Here is an 18,673-nt window from a genome sequence, read left to right as displayed (position 1 = left end):
AATCCCTGTAATTTCCGATGAAAAATCTCATCATCAAAGCTAGTCAGTTTGAATTGAAGGGCAATATCCACTATGCCAGTTTCACAAGGGCTGCTACTGTTCAACTGTCTACCATTAATCCTTTGCATCTTTTACGAGGAGCCACCACAGAGAATCCACGCCAATGGCAATTTTTTCTCTGTAATTTGAGACTTTCTACCATTTATCACGAACTACGAATGGAGCACAGACATTAAGTGACCATAGCAACAGGATCTTTTATTTTAATCGTTACTATAATCAGCACACACTGCATCTTTTTTATTCAAAGCCACTTCTAGTTTTCAGCTGGCTTCACTTCACCTCCCCACTGCAAATGAAACACACCGTTGAAGCTGACGCATCATTCTAATTCTGTTAGAATTCACCTACCACCTGCCAAGAGTCGACATGTACTTGGTCAAAATTATTGGCATTGTAGCCATCACTGCAGCGATCAATGCTGCATGGGGGTCAGACTTCTGTCCCTCTCTGCCCACCATGAACTGTTCCTGCCCGTCAGGGTGGCAAATGTGGCAGAAAGCGTGCTATCACCTCACTGAATTAAAGGCTGACTGGGAGAGCAGCAAGTCAGCTTGCCGAGAGATGGGGGGCAAGATGGCTTCTCCAAACTCCCTCCAAGAAATGAAGTTTTTAGCAGATTTGGCACGACAGAATGATAGCAACTACTACGCCTGGATTGCTTGCGATGACATTGAAGTTGAAGGAAACTGGACGTGTGACGGCCAGGAAGGGAGCAAGCCGTTCATGGGATGGGGGCCCGGGCAACCGGATGATGCTGGAGGGGAGCAAGACTGTGCTGCAATGGCTGCAGGACATGATGACAGGATGGATGATGGAGACTGTAATAATCCTAACAAGGCTTTTTGTGTTCGCCAGGCTGTCTGCACTCCTCGCCCAACCCAACCCCGTCAATACTGCTTCTCCAGCAACACTCCCATCCCAATGCTCAACTCAACCTGCCTCCTTGACCACGTCATTGGGGAGTTTATCATCGATAGCGTCACCACCTGTGGTTCGGCCTGCCTTAAGGACCTCAGATGTCGCTCCTTCAACATCAAGAAAAACGGAGATGGCAAGAAACTGTGCCAGCTGAACAACAGCACAAGCTCCGAAGACAAGGACAAGTTCCAAACCATCGGGGATTTCTGTATCTATCTGGAGGAATGCATTGGCTAATTCAGACATTATCAGAGGTGTACTTCGCAAACAAGAACCTAGTGGAAACAGAACTTGGTGGGACTCTTATTACGGAATGAGACAAGATGACTTTGTGAACATTATTTCTCTGCCACATGAAACAGAACCAAGAGTAGGAAAACAAGGTAAAAACTAATATTTATTTGGCCATCCTTTCAAAGACGTCAGAAAGGGGTTTCAAACGAAATACAGTGTGTACCAGAGAACAAGAAATTTGTCCAATTTGAAACAATGGGAACTTTAACCTGCTTTTCAATTTTATCAGTGTCATTATTGGACACAAAATCTTAATGTTAACACATTATGTTAAAATACTAAATAAACATGTAATGTCTTGCATGTTTTGTAAAAGTCTACCAACAATGAGGTCATAGTCACAGGTTTTATCAGACACAGTGCAATTGATATCATAAACTCGACTTTCACACTGTGTTTCACCTTTATCAAGTAACATTTCTTTCTTGAGTTACCATAGAAGATGTTCTATTTGCAATGATATTCAAAAATATCTGACCATTTGTTTAAAATCAGTCTTGATTTTCTATATTTTGGTCCATTTCTTGTGGCTGTTGTACATACATGTATTCTTGTATTGTGTATTGAAATTGACATTTTTCAGCTGTCATTTCAGTTCAAGCTAATTTTATGTTTATTGTTTTATATGTATAAAAAGTAAACAATCTCTTAATAACCAACTTTTTCTAAAATGTTTTCCATGTAGAGTTTCATCTTTTATCTTTGTATTTTACAGTTCAGTGAGATTTCAAGAATATGTTTGGGTTATTTCATGAGGTTGAGGCACAATTTGTGACAGTGTCAAGTCTTACATGGATCCCGTAAAAACGATCATTATTTCCCTGCAAGGGGATTCTAAACTGACATTGTTATACATCTTGCAAGGCTGAATACAGAGGGGTGTGTTATTTTTACAGAGTATAAAATGACCTACATCTACTCTATAGTTCATGACAGACAGTAAAAGTTACCCATGTAACAAGGAAATCGTCACAAATTGTGCCCCAACCTAATGGAATGACAAATTTGTCAGCAAATAAACTGCATGTACTGCCAATGAACCAAGCTGAGGAGCTAACGACATGCAGGTTGAATGAAAATGGCCTAATTCAAATATGAACACTGCATCCTGTGCTCTTCACTAGTATAATTGTAACAATTACAATCCAGAAGAACAGGTCATTGGCCTTTTGACTGCAACAAGTTGTGATAATTTCACATTCAACCATTAGTTTATCCATTTCAAAATGCATGTGGTTTGAGCCAAACTCCATCCACCGTTCTGACCAGATCTAGTGGAATCAACCTACAGACTTTCTCACATATTGTGCAACATTTTTAAATATCGCACGGATTGTTCAAGTCGCATGTTTTGGGATTTTATTATTCAATTTGGAGAGTCAGAGGGGAAAGAGGTGCTATCTTGTTCATCAGAAAAGATTTGGAGACAAGTGAAAATTGAGTAAGATGCAAAACACCCACAGATGATGAAAGGGATAGTTTACTGCTCCAATGATGCACAGTGAAAGTATTCATGGACTAGACTATAGTGAAATTGAAACTCGTACATGTAATTAGCCGTAATATGGCACTTGGTTGGATTGGATTGAAACTAACACTGATGTGTTGATAGTCAAGTCACACACTAGCAAGTTCTTGTTGAACAGCCAAGGCAATGCATGTAAATACCCCACTCCCTAGCCCCTCCCCTATTTCTGGAGGTAAAAAATCCAAACCCTTCAGGCTCAAGTCTTTAAATTTACGACATTTTCAATTACCATTATTCTGGATGTATAACTTTGAGTGTGAATCCTTTGAATTGACCAAATATGAAAACTACTTGAAATGTTTCCAATGTCTACAATGATCAACCCACGCTGGATACCTGACTAAAACCATGTAATTCAAATTTGAATATGGCATGTTTGGCTCTTAAAAAAGAGATCCTAAAAATTGGTTATTATAGAACAGCAAGCTTTTACTTTTCGACTGCAACAAATTCTAAAATATGCACAGTTTAGCAATTAGGTAATTAATATCAAAATGCACGTGGGTTCGCTGAACTCTACTGCGCTTCTAAATGGGCTGAGTGGAATCCACAAACAGATTTTCTCAGATGCCAAACAGCATATTTTTACAAATCACACTGATCATTCAGTTTGTTTGTTTGTGGTTTATATTGTTTGTTTTGGAGGGTAGTGAGGCCAAGGCGTGGTATTTTGCGATCATTAGACACTATTTGGAGAAAATCTGGTATCCACGTCCACAGATGAAAAAAGAGGTAATTTTCTCCTAGGCTGATCATGCACAATGAAAAGTATTCACAGAGTGGACTATAGTGAGATTGAATATCATTATTAAGCTATCATACCAGTATATGTACCGTACCACCTCGGATTGGATTGAAAATTTACATGTAAGTGTACCTCGATCTGTTGATAGTCACTTCACATAAAAGCAATAAAGTTTCTTATTCAAAAGCCAGGGTAATCATGGTAATGTTTATATATCCCCCCCACCATCTCTGAAAGTTAAACAAGCTGATGCCTTCGTAAAAATTTTAATGTCTGATTATAATTATTCAGGCTTCAACCTTTTGTGTGAATCCTTTGGAATTGATCAAATGTGGAATCCAGTTGATAGACTTCTACTTCCTAATTTTTTTTTTAGAATATCGAGTCATTTCCCAAAACTGACTCAGAGATGCACTTTCATTCATAAAATTCTAACTTGGGTTCTAAGACAGATCATCTTAGCTCTCTTTTCTGAAGAAATTGTCACTACATTGCAGTTCAAATAACCAACGGCTTCAAACCCTTTACTGTCTTTCCTTTGTGTGAACATAAATACATTTTAGTAGTTTTTCAAAATCAAATGACTCGAAAAAGAGTTGGTGTCGTCCTGCCAGGATTCAAGAGGGTAGACTTGGCCAAAATTATAAAGGAGATCTTAAAATCAAACTCGGAAGAGTTTTGCATAGTCAAAATTCTTATACACTCAACCAATGTAACAATGTTAAAACAGTTAACATCGGTCATTTACTTGTTCCTGGAGCACGTAAAGATCAAAATACATAAATAGAGCAACCATTTTCAATGATACCCTTTTGTCCTTGGTTTTCACCAAACCTGATACTTATTGCAACTGTGCCAATTTTCCCTTCCATTACTCAAATGGCTCTGGTCGTTAAAACATCAACTGAACAATAGCAGCGTTCGTGGTCTCCTTGCAGGCCTTTCATTGAGGTACAATTAACATGAATTACAGGAGCGTTATGCACAAATGCAGCCGCATGGGAAAGGAATCATTAGTTACAAGATTAATGTCTGATGTAATATGAATAGATAATCAAGACTTTGGTTCGCAATATTGAATATTGTCCTCATGAAAGGTTGTCAGCGTATTGATGGGTAATAAGGATAAAGGATATTGCCCACCAATAAGCTGACAACCTTTCATATGGTGGTCTCCTTCAGGAGAGCTACATTTAGTACATGTATGTTTTAAGAGGTGCTCCCACGGAGAATCCACAGCAACAGCTGGCTTTATTACCGGTATCTGCATTTAATGAGATTCAGTACCATGTACCATCAAGTTGGAATGCTCAAACTGAATTAGCCCAAACACTGAGTGACCATAGCAACAGGATCTTTTGTACATGTCTGTCATTTTGATGATTATTCAAAGCAGCATAGAATGTGTGTGTTCTACATGTGGTGACAGTCATTTCCTATTTTCATTTGTCACCACTGGACCTCCACATTGCAATCAAAACACTCTGGTGTAGCCAGCACATCATTCTACTTCTAAACAAATTTTCCAATCATCTGCCGAGAGACTCGCCATGTACTTGCTCAAAGTTGTTGGCATTGTAGCCGTCACTGCAGCAATCAATGCTGCATGGGGGTCAAACTTCTGTCCCTCTCTGCCTGCCATGAAGTGTTCCTGCCCGTCAGGGTGGCAACTGTGGAGGAAAGCGTGCTATCGCCTCACTGAAACAAAGGCTGACTGGGAGACCAGCAAGTCAGCTTGCCGAGAAATGGGGGGCAAGATGGCTGCTCCAAACTCCCTCCAAGAAATGAAGTTTTTGGCAGATTTGGCACGACAGAAGGACAGCCACTACTACGCCTGGATTGCTTGCAATGACATTGAAGTTGAAGGAAACTGGGAGTGTGATGGCCAGGAAGGGAGCAAGCCGCTCATGGAATGGCGGCCTGGGCAACCGGATGATGCTGGAGGGAATCAAGACTGTGCAGCAATGGCTGCAGGACATGATGACAGGATGGATGATGGAGACTGTAATAATCCTAACAAGGCTTTTTGTGTTCGCCAGGCTGTCTGCACTCCTCGCACAACCCAACCCCGTCAATACTGCTTCTCCAGCAACACTCCCATCCCAATGCTCAACTCAACCTGCCTCCTTGACCACGTCATTGGGGAGTTTATCATCGACAGCGTCACCACCTGTGGTTCGGCCTGCCTTAAGGAGCTCAGATGTCGCTCCTTCAACATCAAGAAAAACGGAGACGGCAAGAAACTGTGCCAGCTGAACAACAGCACAAGCTCAGAGGACAAGGACAAGTTCCAAACCATCAGTGATTTCTGTATCTATCTGGAGGAATGCATTGGCTAATTCAGACATTATCAAATGTGTACTTCACAGACAAGAACCTAGTGAAAACAGAACTTGGTGGGACTCCTATTAGGGAATTTGACAATGTGATTTTATGAACATTATTTCTCTGCCACATAAAACAGAACAAAGAGCAGAAAAAAAAGGTAAAAACTAAAATTTATTTTGTTCTTATTTGAAACAGGATAGCAGAGGTTCAAAATGAAATATCGCAAAATGAGATTTTTGTCAAATTTTATATTTGTTTTCCTTATACATGTAGCACAAACATGTAGGGTGTTCACAACTTCACAAACGTTGCTATTTTAAATTGTTTTTCATCTTTATCAGACAAAAAATCTTCATCCAAAATCACAAAATCTTACTGTTCGGGGATTATGTTGAAATCCTAATTTTAATGTCTCTACGTGTTTTGTGAACAACCAATCATAGTGTTGCTCAGTGTTATACCGTTTACATTTATGTGTATCTATAACACAGTGCAAGCATTACCATACTCTTGACTTCTCCACCCTGATGCACCTTTATCAAGTAACTTTGTTTTCATATTTTTTTAACTGCCATTGAATTGCAAGTTCACTCTCCAAGCTTATGTGCTGTACATCGTTTGAAATGTTTGAAAAAGAAGAGACCTCTTTATCAGTAAACTTTAAAATGTTTTAGAGTTTGTAAGCATCTTTCATCATTTTTTTTTCTGGTACAGTGAGATTTTAATCAATAGGAATACATGTAGATTTGTCGGCAAAGAAACCACTATAAATGACCTACATGTACATGTATGCTGGATGCCTCACTCCATGGGTTTAATCCAAACTGTCACAATTCACATTTGAATATGGCATGCGTTTGTCTTCGCTGGCAAAATTTTGAATTATGAATTGCCTGTATCAGTAAGTTTGATGATTGGGAGTCTCAATCTCAAACAAATTAAGAAACCTTCGTTTCTCCCCATCCAATAAAATTTCACAGGTACAGGTCAGATGTTAACAAAAGAGAGTGATTTCAGTACCCTTCAAATAAACCTGTCAAATACCTCAAACACATGAATGCACATTAATCTTCTTTCTATTTTTGTATTCAATCTTTTCCTGACTTGTCCGCTTTCAAAAGGGAGAATGGAAAGCGCAAATGTCCCAGCTGTGGACCCATAATCCCAGTACCTAACCTTGGCATGGTCAAAGCGAACTGCACCTGATCAGTCTCCCTTGTTTAGAGATACAATTCTTTTGTACTTTTTGTCAAAATTGCCCCAAAAGACCGGTAAGAACTCTTACATGCCGGCATTTCCCCTTCACTAACCTCTTTAAATATGACAGAAATAATAATCCTGCTCGTCTACTCCTTTCCCTTCTAAAAATATCCTCCTAGTCTTAATGATTAGTTTCCATTTTTTTCCCTCTAAAAATATCTTCCTAACCTTGATGACAGTCTCCAGATTTGTTTTCCTTCAGATAAAATCCTCCCAGCCGCAATGTTTATTATTCTGGTTTAACTTTCCTTCTGAAAGTATTCTCGTAGCCTTAACCACTACCAGCCTGGGTCTCCGAAATCGGAGCCGTATGGTTTATATGTGTGGCCGGGGTCTCCGAACTCGTACAAAGGAAACAAGGCCCTGTAACAAAAGAGCGTACTCCGAACAAAAGACCAGGCTGCTGGGCATGACCGGCATTTTTCACTCTCAAAAGTGGTGATAATCCAGCGTTACTTTGAAACCGTATACCAGGGTTTGGGGTATTTAGAGCAAGCGGATTACCACCGGGGACAAAAGCTCTCCACCACCGCAGTGATGAGCCACACAGCATCGCTGCATGTTAATCTGGCCCCTATTGAAAAGAGGTCAGCAGTGCACTGAGCCAGGTTCGTGAACAAAAGACAGTTGTATAACACCGCACAATGTGGGCTCTGTTTACAAGGCTGCAGGCCTGGCTGAAATATTCAGGCGGTCAATGAAGGTCACCTGTCAACTTAGAGTAGTGCCTGAAGATTACTCCGTGCGGCTATAAACGACTGTTAACTGGAATGATGAATTGTTGAAGGATTTTGAAAACGGAAAAAATGACAGTCATGACGGCCCAGCATCCTCAACGTTGAAAAGTGCCCCGGCCCGAAGTGGTTAATGTTTGGTCAAGCGGTTATCCTCCAAAAAAACAAAAAAACAACCTCCTAAACTCCTTCATTTTGCTTCTAAAAATACCCTTTAAGTTGTGATGAGCAACCTCCCGTTCCTTCCTTCTAAAAATATCTTTCTAGTCACGATGTTTGTTTCGTATAAACTTTAATCCTTCTGAACGGGCTTATTCAGGTTCTCCGTTGCCTAACAACATCTTGTCCCATTCCTTGCCAAGATCGACAAAGTCTGATTGGTATCTACAGTCCTCTTTCTCATAATGGCATACTACACTGTACTAGAGACGGTATAAATCTCCGCCATTCTGTGCCAATAGCTTACAAAGTTTGACATATCACGAGATATTTCTCGGGCTGAATAGAACCTTATGTCCACTCTCAAATAAACAAATGTAATCTAATCAGAACGCTCTGTTCAGTCATGTCAAAGGAATACTATGAATTCACCACCCAAACTTTGTATTAACTATTTAAATTGTATACAATTTGTTGTGTTTAAAGTTTTCAATGACACCACTGTAAGGGTGACACGTTGACAGGTTGGGGGAAGTATGGGAAAGTTTTCTGACCGTTTTTCAAATTAAATGTCAATCCCCATCCTTAAGAAGCCGGGCATTCTTGATATCCTGATTAATTCTTCCCCCCCCCTCCCCCATTCCTGTGACTGGTATTTCAAACTTCTAGCAACCATGGCAACTGTTCTCTCAATGATCCTATTAGGTTTATTAATCCCTGCAGAGCATTTTCTATGCACTCCAATATTTCTGTCCTTTTTCTCCCTTTTTTAATCAATGTGCCATTTTCCAAGGAGTTGAAATATTAATTTCAGATTATTACTGCCATGCTCATCCTAATGATCCCATGATTTCTATCGCAAATTGTTGCTTCCAGTGTCATCAGTTAATCTCATGGACAATACATATACCGGTAGGTAATTCTCATTTCACAAAGGAAGAATTGTTAGGAAGGAAGAATTATCATCAGCTTCGAGCGTTTGCACACAAATAATTAACCATTGCAGCAAGCTCATTGGCTACTTTGATCATTATTTCTGTCAGCAACAGACCTGTTTTTATTGGCAAAGTCCGTGTTTTAATTCACGTTATTCCAACCTCCATATTCAGACTGCGAAAACCAGAGGACGGAGACGCATCATCTAATTTCTGATGAAACATACATATCTATATACTCTCTTCAGTGTTTCTAGGTGGACGGAACAGCCAAAATATTGCATGAATCTAATGGAAAACCACCCTCGTTGCCATTTTACAAAGGCTGCGTTTTGTGACATCTTGCACTATATTCCTTCAACAACTTGAACGTGGATAAGAAACCACAGCAACAAAAACTCACCTCAATTGTTGCGATCATTATTGATACTTCAACTTTTATTTGGCATCATAGGGCCTCCATTCTCTGACTGGAACACAAAGCTGAAAGTGAGGCATTGTTCCAATTCTCTTCAAACTGTGCAACCGTCTGCCCAAGAGTCGCCATGTACTTGCTCAAAGTTGTTGGCATTGTAGCCATCACTGCAGCAATCAATGCTGCATGGGGGTCAGACTTCTGTCCCTCTCTGCCTGCCATGAAGTGTTCCTGCCCGTCAGGGTGGCAACTGTGGAGGAAAGCGTGCTATCGCCTCACTGAATCAAAGGCTGACTGGGAGACCAGCAAGTCAGCTTGTCAAAACCTAGGAGGCATGATGGCTGCCCCTCATTCACTTGAAGAAATGAAGTTCATGGCAGATTTGGCACGACAGAAGGACAGTGACTACCACGTCTGGATTGCTTGCAATGACATTGAAGTTGAAGGAAACTGGACGTGTGATGGCCAGGAAGGGAGCAAGCCGTTCATGGCATGGGGGCCTGGGCAACCGGATAATTATAAAGGGAATCAAGACTGTGCTGTAATAGCTGCAAGACATGATGACAGTGTGGATGATGGTGGCTGTAGTGAATCCCATGATGCTGTTTGTATTTGTCAGGCTGCCTGCACTCCTCACCCAACCCAACCCTGCCAATACTGCTTCTCTACCGACACCCACGGCCGCATTCTCAACTCAACCTGCCTCCTTGACCACGTCATCCGAGAGTTTATTACCAAGGGTGTCACCGCTTGTGGCTCGACCTGCATCAAGGAGCCTGGATGTCGCTCCTTTAACATCAAGAAAAATGGAGACGGCAAGAAACTGTGCCAGCTGAACAACAGCACAAGCTCAGAAGACAAGGACAAGTTCCAAACCATCGGGGATTTCTGTATCTACTCAGAAATTTGCATCGGCTAGATTTTGACAGTCTTGAACAAGACCCCGAAAGTCAACCTAAACTGAAGGAGAACAATTTCATTTTGGCTGTTGACCATGAATATAATTGTGAACCCCGGTGTGGAAGTTTAGAAATGTCATATATAACACAGTGATTCAATTCAGTGCCAAACGAAAAGACAGACAGAGATAAAAATAACTAATGAGGTGGACATTTAGGCTCTCTTTATCATGCGTTTTAGTTTTTACTGTTATAGATACATCTAGAAATGATTCCCGTGTCTGTTTCTTTCATTTTCAATCCAAATCTTGAGATTTGATTAATCTCTGCATATTCGCCACTTTGGAAACATTCTGCATTTTCCAAAATCACCTTGCTTTGTTTAGTGTACATGTACATGGACATGTATATTGTATCGTGTGAAGAAATGGTGAAATGCTCAGACGGCAGGAAACTGTGTCAGCTTAACAACAGCACAAGCTCAGAGGACAAGGACAAGTTCCAAACCATCGGGGATTTCTGTATCTACTCAGAATTTTGCATCGGCTAGATGTTGACTTTCTTGGACAGGAAATCTATCAACCTGAACTTGAACTGAAAGAAAACAAATTTGGTATGGCTCATGACCATAGACAATAATGTGATCCCTGGTCTGGCAGTTTGGTAATGTCATATACAACACAGCAATTCAGTTCAGTGCCAAAGGAAAAGACAGACAGAGGTGAGATAGAGAAAGATTCAAAACTAAATTCCACGTATGGGCTCTTCATCTGAATATCAGTCTTTCAGTTAAACCGATACAATGGTCAAGAAATTTCCCATTTCTGCTGACACCTTTTAACCAATTACCTTTTTATCTATCTCTGCATATTCACCACATTGGAATCATTACGGATCATTACATTTTCAAAACTTAATCAGCGTTCTTCAGTCTTATACTAGTATCGTGACACTACAGAAAACACTTAATGTTAAGATTTCTACTCTGAAGCCATCTGACTGTAAAGTTTTTTCTAGAGAAGATTTTGGATTGTTGCTTTTTGTTCTTTGGTTTTTACTTGCTTAGTGTTTACAAATTGTATGTTCAAGTCAACACCTTGTATTTAGAATGAGATCATTGATATCTTGACTTTTGCTCAGCGTTTATCATTTTACTAAGCAACAGTTTCAAGAAACGACCAACCGTTCAGAATCACCAACCAATGGAAATGTAGATATATGACTACTTTTGATTCAAATAAGTTTCAGTCATTATTTCCGTGTTCTTGTGGCTATACCTAAATTCACTGCAATTATCTACATGTACATGCAAGCATTGTCACTCAGTGAAATAATCATATTTGGACCATTGATGAATACAAAATAAGAAGCAGTTGAAGGCACTCCATCAGGCTTCTACATAAGGTGTTTAAAATACAGGTGTTAACAAGTCAGGTTTTATAAAAGATTCAATCACATAAATCACATTGCTGTGTTTTTGGTTTTACTGATGGGAACCAATAACAATTAACAGATTTGAGTCACAATTTGTAACTCTAGTAGTATTTCCCTAAGCACCTGAAAATGCAGGAATTTGCAATCCATCTGAGTAAAGCAATAGATTCGTTAAGTACATGTACATGTATGTACGTGTCCTAGTACCTTGGTGTGTTCAAGTCAACCTTCAGGGAAGGTGCACGACCCCTCCCTCTAAACATGTGGCCCCTCCCAATCAGACTGCTTTCAAGAGAATGGCGTAAAGACATCTTTACAAATTTAAGAACTTCATCCAAAAACATCTCAGTCCTTGCTCTGTCTGTAATCCTTCAGCCTTTCAATTTTTATATATAATCACTAATCACTATAGCTTATGACTTCTGATCATCTGATTGGTCCAAAACTGCAACCACAATGACATCTCTGAAGTTGTTGGACATTACCTATTGAATAGAATAATTCAAATTGCTTAGATATAGCACGGTCCATTTCTACTACTCGGTTTTCAACCTGAGATACACAGTGATGGATTTTGATAGTTTTTCCTCATTAAAAAGTTCTTCTTTTTCCCAATAAATAATCAGTGTTGTAGATAGAGAACAGAAATTTTATCTTTTGTGTCTGTTTCTGTGTGTGACAAGGATGGTGCTCTAACTATTTCAAACACATGTATAAAATAAACTCTAAACATGAAAAAGGGCCGTGATCAGGAGAGATGGCTAATACATTTACATGTATCTGGGGCTATCCAAAGTTCTGAATAAATCTAAGACGGCAGACTTTGGAATAATTATTAAAGAGATCTTTATCTACACATTCTCCATATCAAATACTTCAGGGAAATACATGTAGAAATCAAGCAGTTTAGTTTTGCCCGATTTACAATTGGGACAATACGGGTGATTCATGAAACAGTGCGCCACCAAGAGCTTGCCGGAAAAAAGCCACTTTTCAAATTTACTGTTCGCACTCTGCCGTGATTAACCGCACTTCGTGCATACTAATTTGGGGATATTGATTGATTCAGGCATTCCCTGCAATGCACAAAATCATCACTTTGACTACCTTTGACTGCAATAAGCTACTTTGCATTTTCGATCAAGATAAACAAACATTTTTTTAAAATTCCAGTTTTCAGGGTACAGCACAGTTTAATAGCGAAATGACACTTTGTCAGCTATTTATCCCACAATGCACTGCCAAAAAGCCTCTCCGTGACAACCTCTTGGTGGCGCACTGCATTGTGAATTGCCTGTATCAGTAAGTTTGATGATTGGGAGTCTCAATCTCAAACAAATTAAGAAACCTTCATTTCTCCCCATCCGATAAAATTTCACAGGTACAGGTCAGATGTTAACAAAAGAGAGTGATTTCAGTACCCTTCAAATAAACCTGTCAAATACCTCAAACACATGAATGCACATTAATCTTCTTTCTATTTTTGTATTCAATCTTTTCCTGACTTGTCCGCTTTCAAAAGGGAGAATGGAAAGGACAAATGTCCCAGCTGTGGACCCATAATCCCAGTACCTAACCCTGGCATGGTCAAACCAAACTGCACCTGATCAGTCTCCCTTGTTTAGAGATACAATTCTTTAGTACTTTTTGTCAACATTGCCCCAAAAGACCGGTAAGAACTCTTACGTGCCGACATTTCCCCTTCACTAACCTCTTTAAATATAACAGAAATAATAATCCTGCTCGTCTACTCCTTTTCCTTCTAAAAAATATCCTCCTAACCTTAATGATTAGTTTCCCGTTTTTTTTTCCTTCTGAAAAATATTCTCCTTACCTTGATGATCAGTCCCCAATATTTTTGCCCTCTAAAAATATCTTCCTAACCTTGATGACAGTCTCCAGATTTGTTTTCCTTCTGATAAAATCCTCCCAGCCGCAATGTTTATTATTCTGGTTTAACTTTCCTTCTGAAAGTATTCTGGTAGCCTTAATGTTTGGTCCCGTGGTTATCCTCAAAAAAAAAAACTAAACCCTCCTAAACTCCTTCATTTTGCTTCTAAAAATACCCTTTAAGTTGTGATGAGCAACCTCCCGTTCCTTCCTTCTAAAAATATCTTTCTAGCCACGATGTTTGTTTCGTATAAACTTTAATCCGTCTGAACAGGCTTATTCAGGTTCTCCATTGCCTAACAACATCTTGTCCCATTCCTTGCCAAGATCAACTAAGTCTGATTGGTATCTACAGTCCTCTTTCTCATAATGGCATACTACACTGTACTAGAGACCGTATAAATCTCCTCCATTCTGTGCCAATAGCTTACAAAGTTTGACATATCACGAGATATGTCTCGGGCTGAATAGGACCTTATGTCCACTCTCAAATAAACAAATGTAATCTAATCAGAACGCTCTGCTCAGTCATGTCAAAGGAATACCATGAATTCATCACCCGAACTTTGTGTCAACTATTTAAATTGTATACAATTTGTTGTGTTTAAAGTTTTCAATGACACCACGGTAAGGGTGACACGTTGACAGGTTTCAACAGTATGGGGAAGTTTTCTGACTGTTTTTCAAATTAAATGTCAATCCCCATCCTTAAGAAGCTGGGCATTCTTGATATCCTGATTAATTCTTCCCTCCCCCCACCATTTCTGTGACTGGTATTTCAAACTTCTAGCAATCATGGCAACTGTTCTCTCAAAGATACCATTAGGTTTATTAATCGCTGGAGAGCATTTTCTATGCACTCCAATATTTCTGTCCTTTTTCTCCCTTTTATAATCAATGTGCCATTTTCCAAGGAGTTGAAATATTAATTTCAGATTATTACTGCCATGCTCATCCTAATGATCCCATCATTTCTATTGCAAATTGTTGCTTCCAGTGTAGTCAGTTAATCTCAAGGACAATACATACGATAGGTAATTCTCATTTCACAAAGGAAGAATCGTTAGGAGGGAAGAATTATCATCAGCTTCGAGCGTTTGCACACAAATAATTAACCATTGCAGCAAGCTCATTGGCTGCTTTGATCATTATTTCTGTCAGCAACAGACCTGTTTTTATTGGCAAAGTCCGTGTTTCAATTCACGTTATTCCAACCTCCATATTCAGACTGCGAAAACCAGGGGACGAAGACACATCATCTAATTTCTGATGAAACATACATATCTATATACTCTCTTCAGTGTTTCAAGGTGGACGGAACAGCCAAAATATTGCACGAATCTAATGGAAAACCACCCTCGTTGCCATTTTACAAAGGCTGCGTTTTGTGACATCTTGCACTATATTCCTTCAACAACTTGAATGTGGACAAGAAACCACAGCAACAAAAACTCACCTCAATTGTTGCGATCATTATTGATACTTCAACTTTTATTTAGCATCATAGGGCCTGCATTCTTTGACTGGAACACACAGCTGAAAGTGAGGCATTGTTCCAATTCTCTTCAAACAGTGCAACCGTCTGCCCAAGAGTCGCCATGTACTTGCTCAAAGTTGTTGGCATTGTAGCCATCACTGCAGCAATCAATGCTGCATGGGGGTCAGACTTCTGTCCCTCTCTGCCCACCATGAAATGTTCCTGCCTGTCAGGGTGGCAACTGTGGAGGAAAGCGTGCTATTGCCTCACTGAATCAAAGGCTGACTGGGAGAGCAGCAAGTCAGCTTGTCAAAACCTAGGAGGCATGATGGCTGCCCCTCATTCACTTGAAGAAATGAAGTTCATGGCAGATTTGGCACGACAGAAGGACAGCAAATACAGCGTCTGGATTGCTTGCAATGACATTAAAGTTGAAGGAAACTGGACGTGTGACGGCCAGGAAGGAAGCAAGCCGTTCATGGCATGGGGACCTGGGCAGCCGCATAATACGGATAATATTCAAGACTGTGCAGCAATAGCTGCAAAATGTAATGACAGTATGAATGATGCTCGCTGTAGTAAATCCCGTGAAGCCGTTTGTATCCGTCAGCCTGCCTGCACTCCTCGCCCAACCCAACCCCGTCAATACTGCTTCTCCAGCAACACTCCCATCCCAATGCTCAACTCAACCTGCCTCCTTGACCACGTCATCCGAGAGTTTATTACCGAGGGTGTCACCGCTTGTGGCTCGACCGGCATCAAGGAGACTGGATGTCGCTCCTTTAACATCAAGAAAAATGGAGATGGCAAGAAAATGTGCCAGCTTAACAACAGCACAAGCTCAGAAGACAAGGACAAGTTCCAAACCATCGGGGATTTCTGTATCTATCTGGAGGAATGCATTGGCTAATTCAGACATTATCAGAGGTGTACTTCGCAGACAAGAACCAAGTGAAAACAGAACTTGGTGGGACTCCTACATGTATTAGGGAATTTGACAATGTGTCTTTGTGAACATTATTTCTCTGCCACATAAAACAGAACCAAGAGCAGAAAAAAAGGTAAAAACAAATTTTTAATTCGCTCTTATTTGAAACAGGATAGCAGAGGTTCAAAATAGAATATCACAAAACAAGATATTTTGTTAAATTTTAGATATGTTTTCCTTATACATGTAGCACAAACATGTAGGGTGTTCACAACTTCACAAACATTGCTATTTTAAATTGTTTTTCATCTTTAACAGACAAAAAAATCATCCAAAATCACAAAAACTTCATGTTCAGGGATTATGTTGAAATCCTCCTTTTAATGTCTCTACATGTTTTGTGAACAACCAATCATAGTGTTGCTCAGTGTTATACCGTTTACATTTATGTGTATCTATAACACAATGCAAGCGTTACCATAATCTTGACTTTTCCACCGTGTTGCACCTTAATCAAGTAACTTTGTTTTCATATTTTTTTAACTGCCATTGAATTGCAAGTTCACTCTCCAAGCTTATGCGCTGTACAGCGTTTGAAATGTTTGAAAAAGAAGAGACCTCTTTATCAGTAAACTTTAAAATGTTTTAGAGTTTGTAAGCATCTTTCACCATTTGTTTTTTTCTGGTACAGTGAGATTTTAATCAATACATGTAGATTTGTCGGCAAAGAATCCACTATAAATGACCTACATGTACATGTACGCTGGATGCCTCACTCCGTGGGTTTAATTCAAACTGTCACAAATCAAATTTGAATATGGCATGCCTTTGTCTTTACTGGCAAAATTTTCAAACTTGCTTTTAGAAGAACGAGCACACCTTTCGACTGCAGCAAATGTCACACTTAGCCATTAGGTGATTCATATCAAAATGCAAGTTGTTTCAGCCAAATTCCGCCTGCTTCTCTAAACGGACAGAACAGGAATCCACCCACAGGCTTACTAAGATGTCGTAGGGCATTTTGTTAAAATCACATTGATTGTATAATTACTTGCTTGTTTATAGTTTGCGTTGTTTTGGAGGGTCAGGGAACCAAGGAATGGTACATGTACATGTATCTAGTGGCCATTAGACGTAGTTTTCAGAAAATCAGATGCAGGGGCCTACATGTACTGTTCTCTTGCAAAATGCCAACAGGAGAAAAAACAGTTCATTTACTCCATCGGCAATACACAGTGACAAGTAGTCACTAACAGGACTGTCGTGAGATTGAGAAATCACATTTACAGTCATACCATACCTCACTGGATTGGACTGAAACTCACAGTGATGTGTTGATAGTCATATCGAATGGAAGCAACAAGGTTTCCTGTCAGACAGCCTCACTGTTGCATGTAATCCCCCTCCTTTTGTAGAGGTTGAAATCTGATCCCTTAGCCTGAAGTCTTGACATTTCTAATGTTCTTATCACAATTATTCTGGCTCCAACCTTTGGAATTGGCCAAATGCAGAATTCGGTTTAAATGTTTCCTATTTTACAGAATATCGATTCATTTCACATACTGAGATGCAATTTCCTTTCACCGGATTCCACCTTGGGTTCATCCATGAAAGATCTTTGCTCTGTTTCCTTAAAAAAGTCAGTATCTGTTTTGGAATTAAAACTTGGTGTTGTAGTTACAGAACATACGGTTTCAAACCCTTTCGTGTCTCTTCTATGTATGAGCATCGTTGTCATTTCTTGGAATTTAAGGTCAAATGACTTGAAAAAGAATTGAGTACCTAAGATCTGCAAGCAGGGTGTGTGGTCATCCCAGGATTCAAGATGACAGACTTGGATAACACTACACTAGAAATCTTAAATCAAACTCACTTTGGTCCATTCACAGTGACTGAACACCATCGACGTTCATGGTTTCCTTGCAGACCTTTCATTATGGAGGTACATGTATTATTTTCTACTGGAGCGTAACGATCAAATACAGCTGAATAGGCAAGAAGATTAATTTCTGACGTACACCTAAACTAAATAAATAATCACACCTGCGGTTCACAGTGAATATTATCATCATCAACGGTAGTCAGTTTGAATTGAAGGGCAACATCCATTTCAAGAAAGCTGCGTTTGTTAGAATTTGCACCAATTATCATTTCCTTTGTATCTTGAATGAGATGCCAACACCGAGAATCCACAGCAACAGCTGGCTTTGTTACCGGTACTAATGAGAGCCCAAATATTTAGTGACCATGGCAACAGGATCTTTTAATGAGACTCATTTAATGAGACTCAGTACCATGTGCCATCAAGTTGGAATGCTCAAACTGAATTAGCGCCAACACTGAGTGACCATGGCAACAGGATCTTTTAATGAGACTCATTTAATGAGACTCAGTACCATGTGCCATCAAGTTGGAATGCTCAAACTGAATTAGCCCAAACACTGAGTGACCATAGCAACAGGAACTTTTAATGAGACTCATTTAATGAGACTCAGTACCATGTACCATCAAGTTGGAATGCTCAAACTGAATTAGCCCAAACACTGAGTGACCATAGCAACAGGATCTTTTGTACATGTCTGTTATTTTGATGATTATTCAAAGCAGCATAAAATGTGTGTGTTCTACATGTAGTGATAGTCATTTCCTTTTTTCATTTGTCACCA

At 39.7% G+C, this 18,673-nt stretch overlaps 5 protein-coding genes across 6 annotated transcripts in view; 4 read left to right on the top strand and 1 right to left on the bottom strand.

The window, feature by feature from the left end:
• Positions 1-9,400, bottom strand: part of LOC147796208 (uncharacterized) — a 52,259-nt gene extending 42,859 nt beyond the window's left edge. For both annotated transcript variants that reach the window (XM_087148774.1, XM_087148775.1), the window contains exon 1: positions 9,368-9,400. In XM_087148774.1, coding sequence (XP_087004900.1) covers positions 9,368-9,385 — 18 coding nt within the window. In that variant the 5' untranslated portion in view covers positions 9,386-9,400. The remainder of the gene's footprint in view (positions 1-9,367) is intronic.
• On the top strand, positions 75-3,816 carry LOC147796210 (type-2 ice-structuring protein-like). Its single transcript, XM_087148928.1, has one exon. It carries the CDS (start codon positions 430-432, stop codon positions 1,216-1,218), a length of 789 nt encoding a protein of 262 aa, XP_087005054.1. The 5' UTR covers positions 75-429; the 3' UTR covers positions 1,219-3,816.
• On the top strand, positions 4,565-6,443 carry LOC147796209 (C-type mannose receptor 2-like). The gene has a single exon (XM_087148929.1). It carries the CDS (start codon positions 5,099-5,101, stop codon positions 5,885-5,887), a length of 789 nt encoding a protein of 262 aa, XP_087005055.1. The 5' UTR covers positions 4,565-5,098; the 3' UTR covers positions 5,888-6,443.
• LOC147796207 (CD209 antigen-like) lies at positions 9,155-10,763 on the top strand. Its single transcript, XM_087148776.1, has one exon. The coding sequence runs from the start codon at positions 9,510-9,512 to the stop codon at positions 10,296-10,298; it is 789 nt and encodes a 262-aa protein (XP_087004902.1). The 5' UTR covers positions 9,155-9,509; the 3' UTR covers positions 10,299-10,763.
• A 4,087-nt stretch (positions 10,764-14,850) lies between these two features.
• LOC147796206 (type-2 ice-structuring protein-like) lies at positions 14,851-17,693 on the top strand. The gene has a single exon (XM_087149068.1). It carries the CDS (start codon positions 15,201-15,203, stop codon positions 15,987-15,989), a length of 789 nt encoding a protein of 262 aa, XP_087005194.1. The 5' UTR covers positions 14,851-15,200; the 3' UTR covers positions 15,990-17,693.
• Positions 17,694-18,673: the final 980 nt, after the last annotated feature.

Source organism: Acanthaster planci, linkage group LG18, assembly GCF_054643075.1.
Source record: "Acanthaster planci isolate LZ-2023a linkage group LG18, COTS_SCS, whole genome shotgun sequence".
Taxonomy (NCBI): domain Eukaryota; kingdom Metazoa; phylum Echinodermata; class Asteroidea; order Valvatida; family Acanthasteridae; genus Acanthaster; species Acanthaster planci.
The sequence above is the reverse complement of the archived record's forward strand: the minus strand, read 5'-3'. Positions and strand labels throughout refer to the sequence as shown.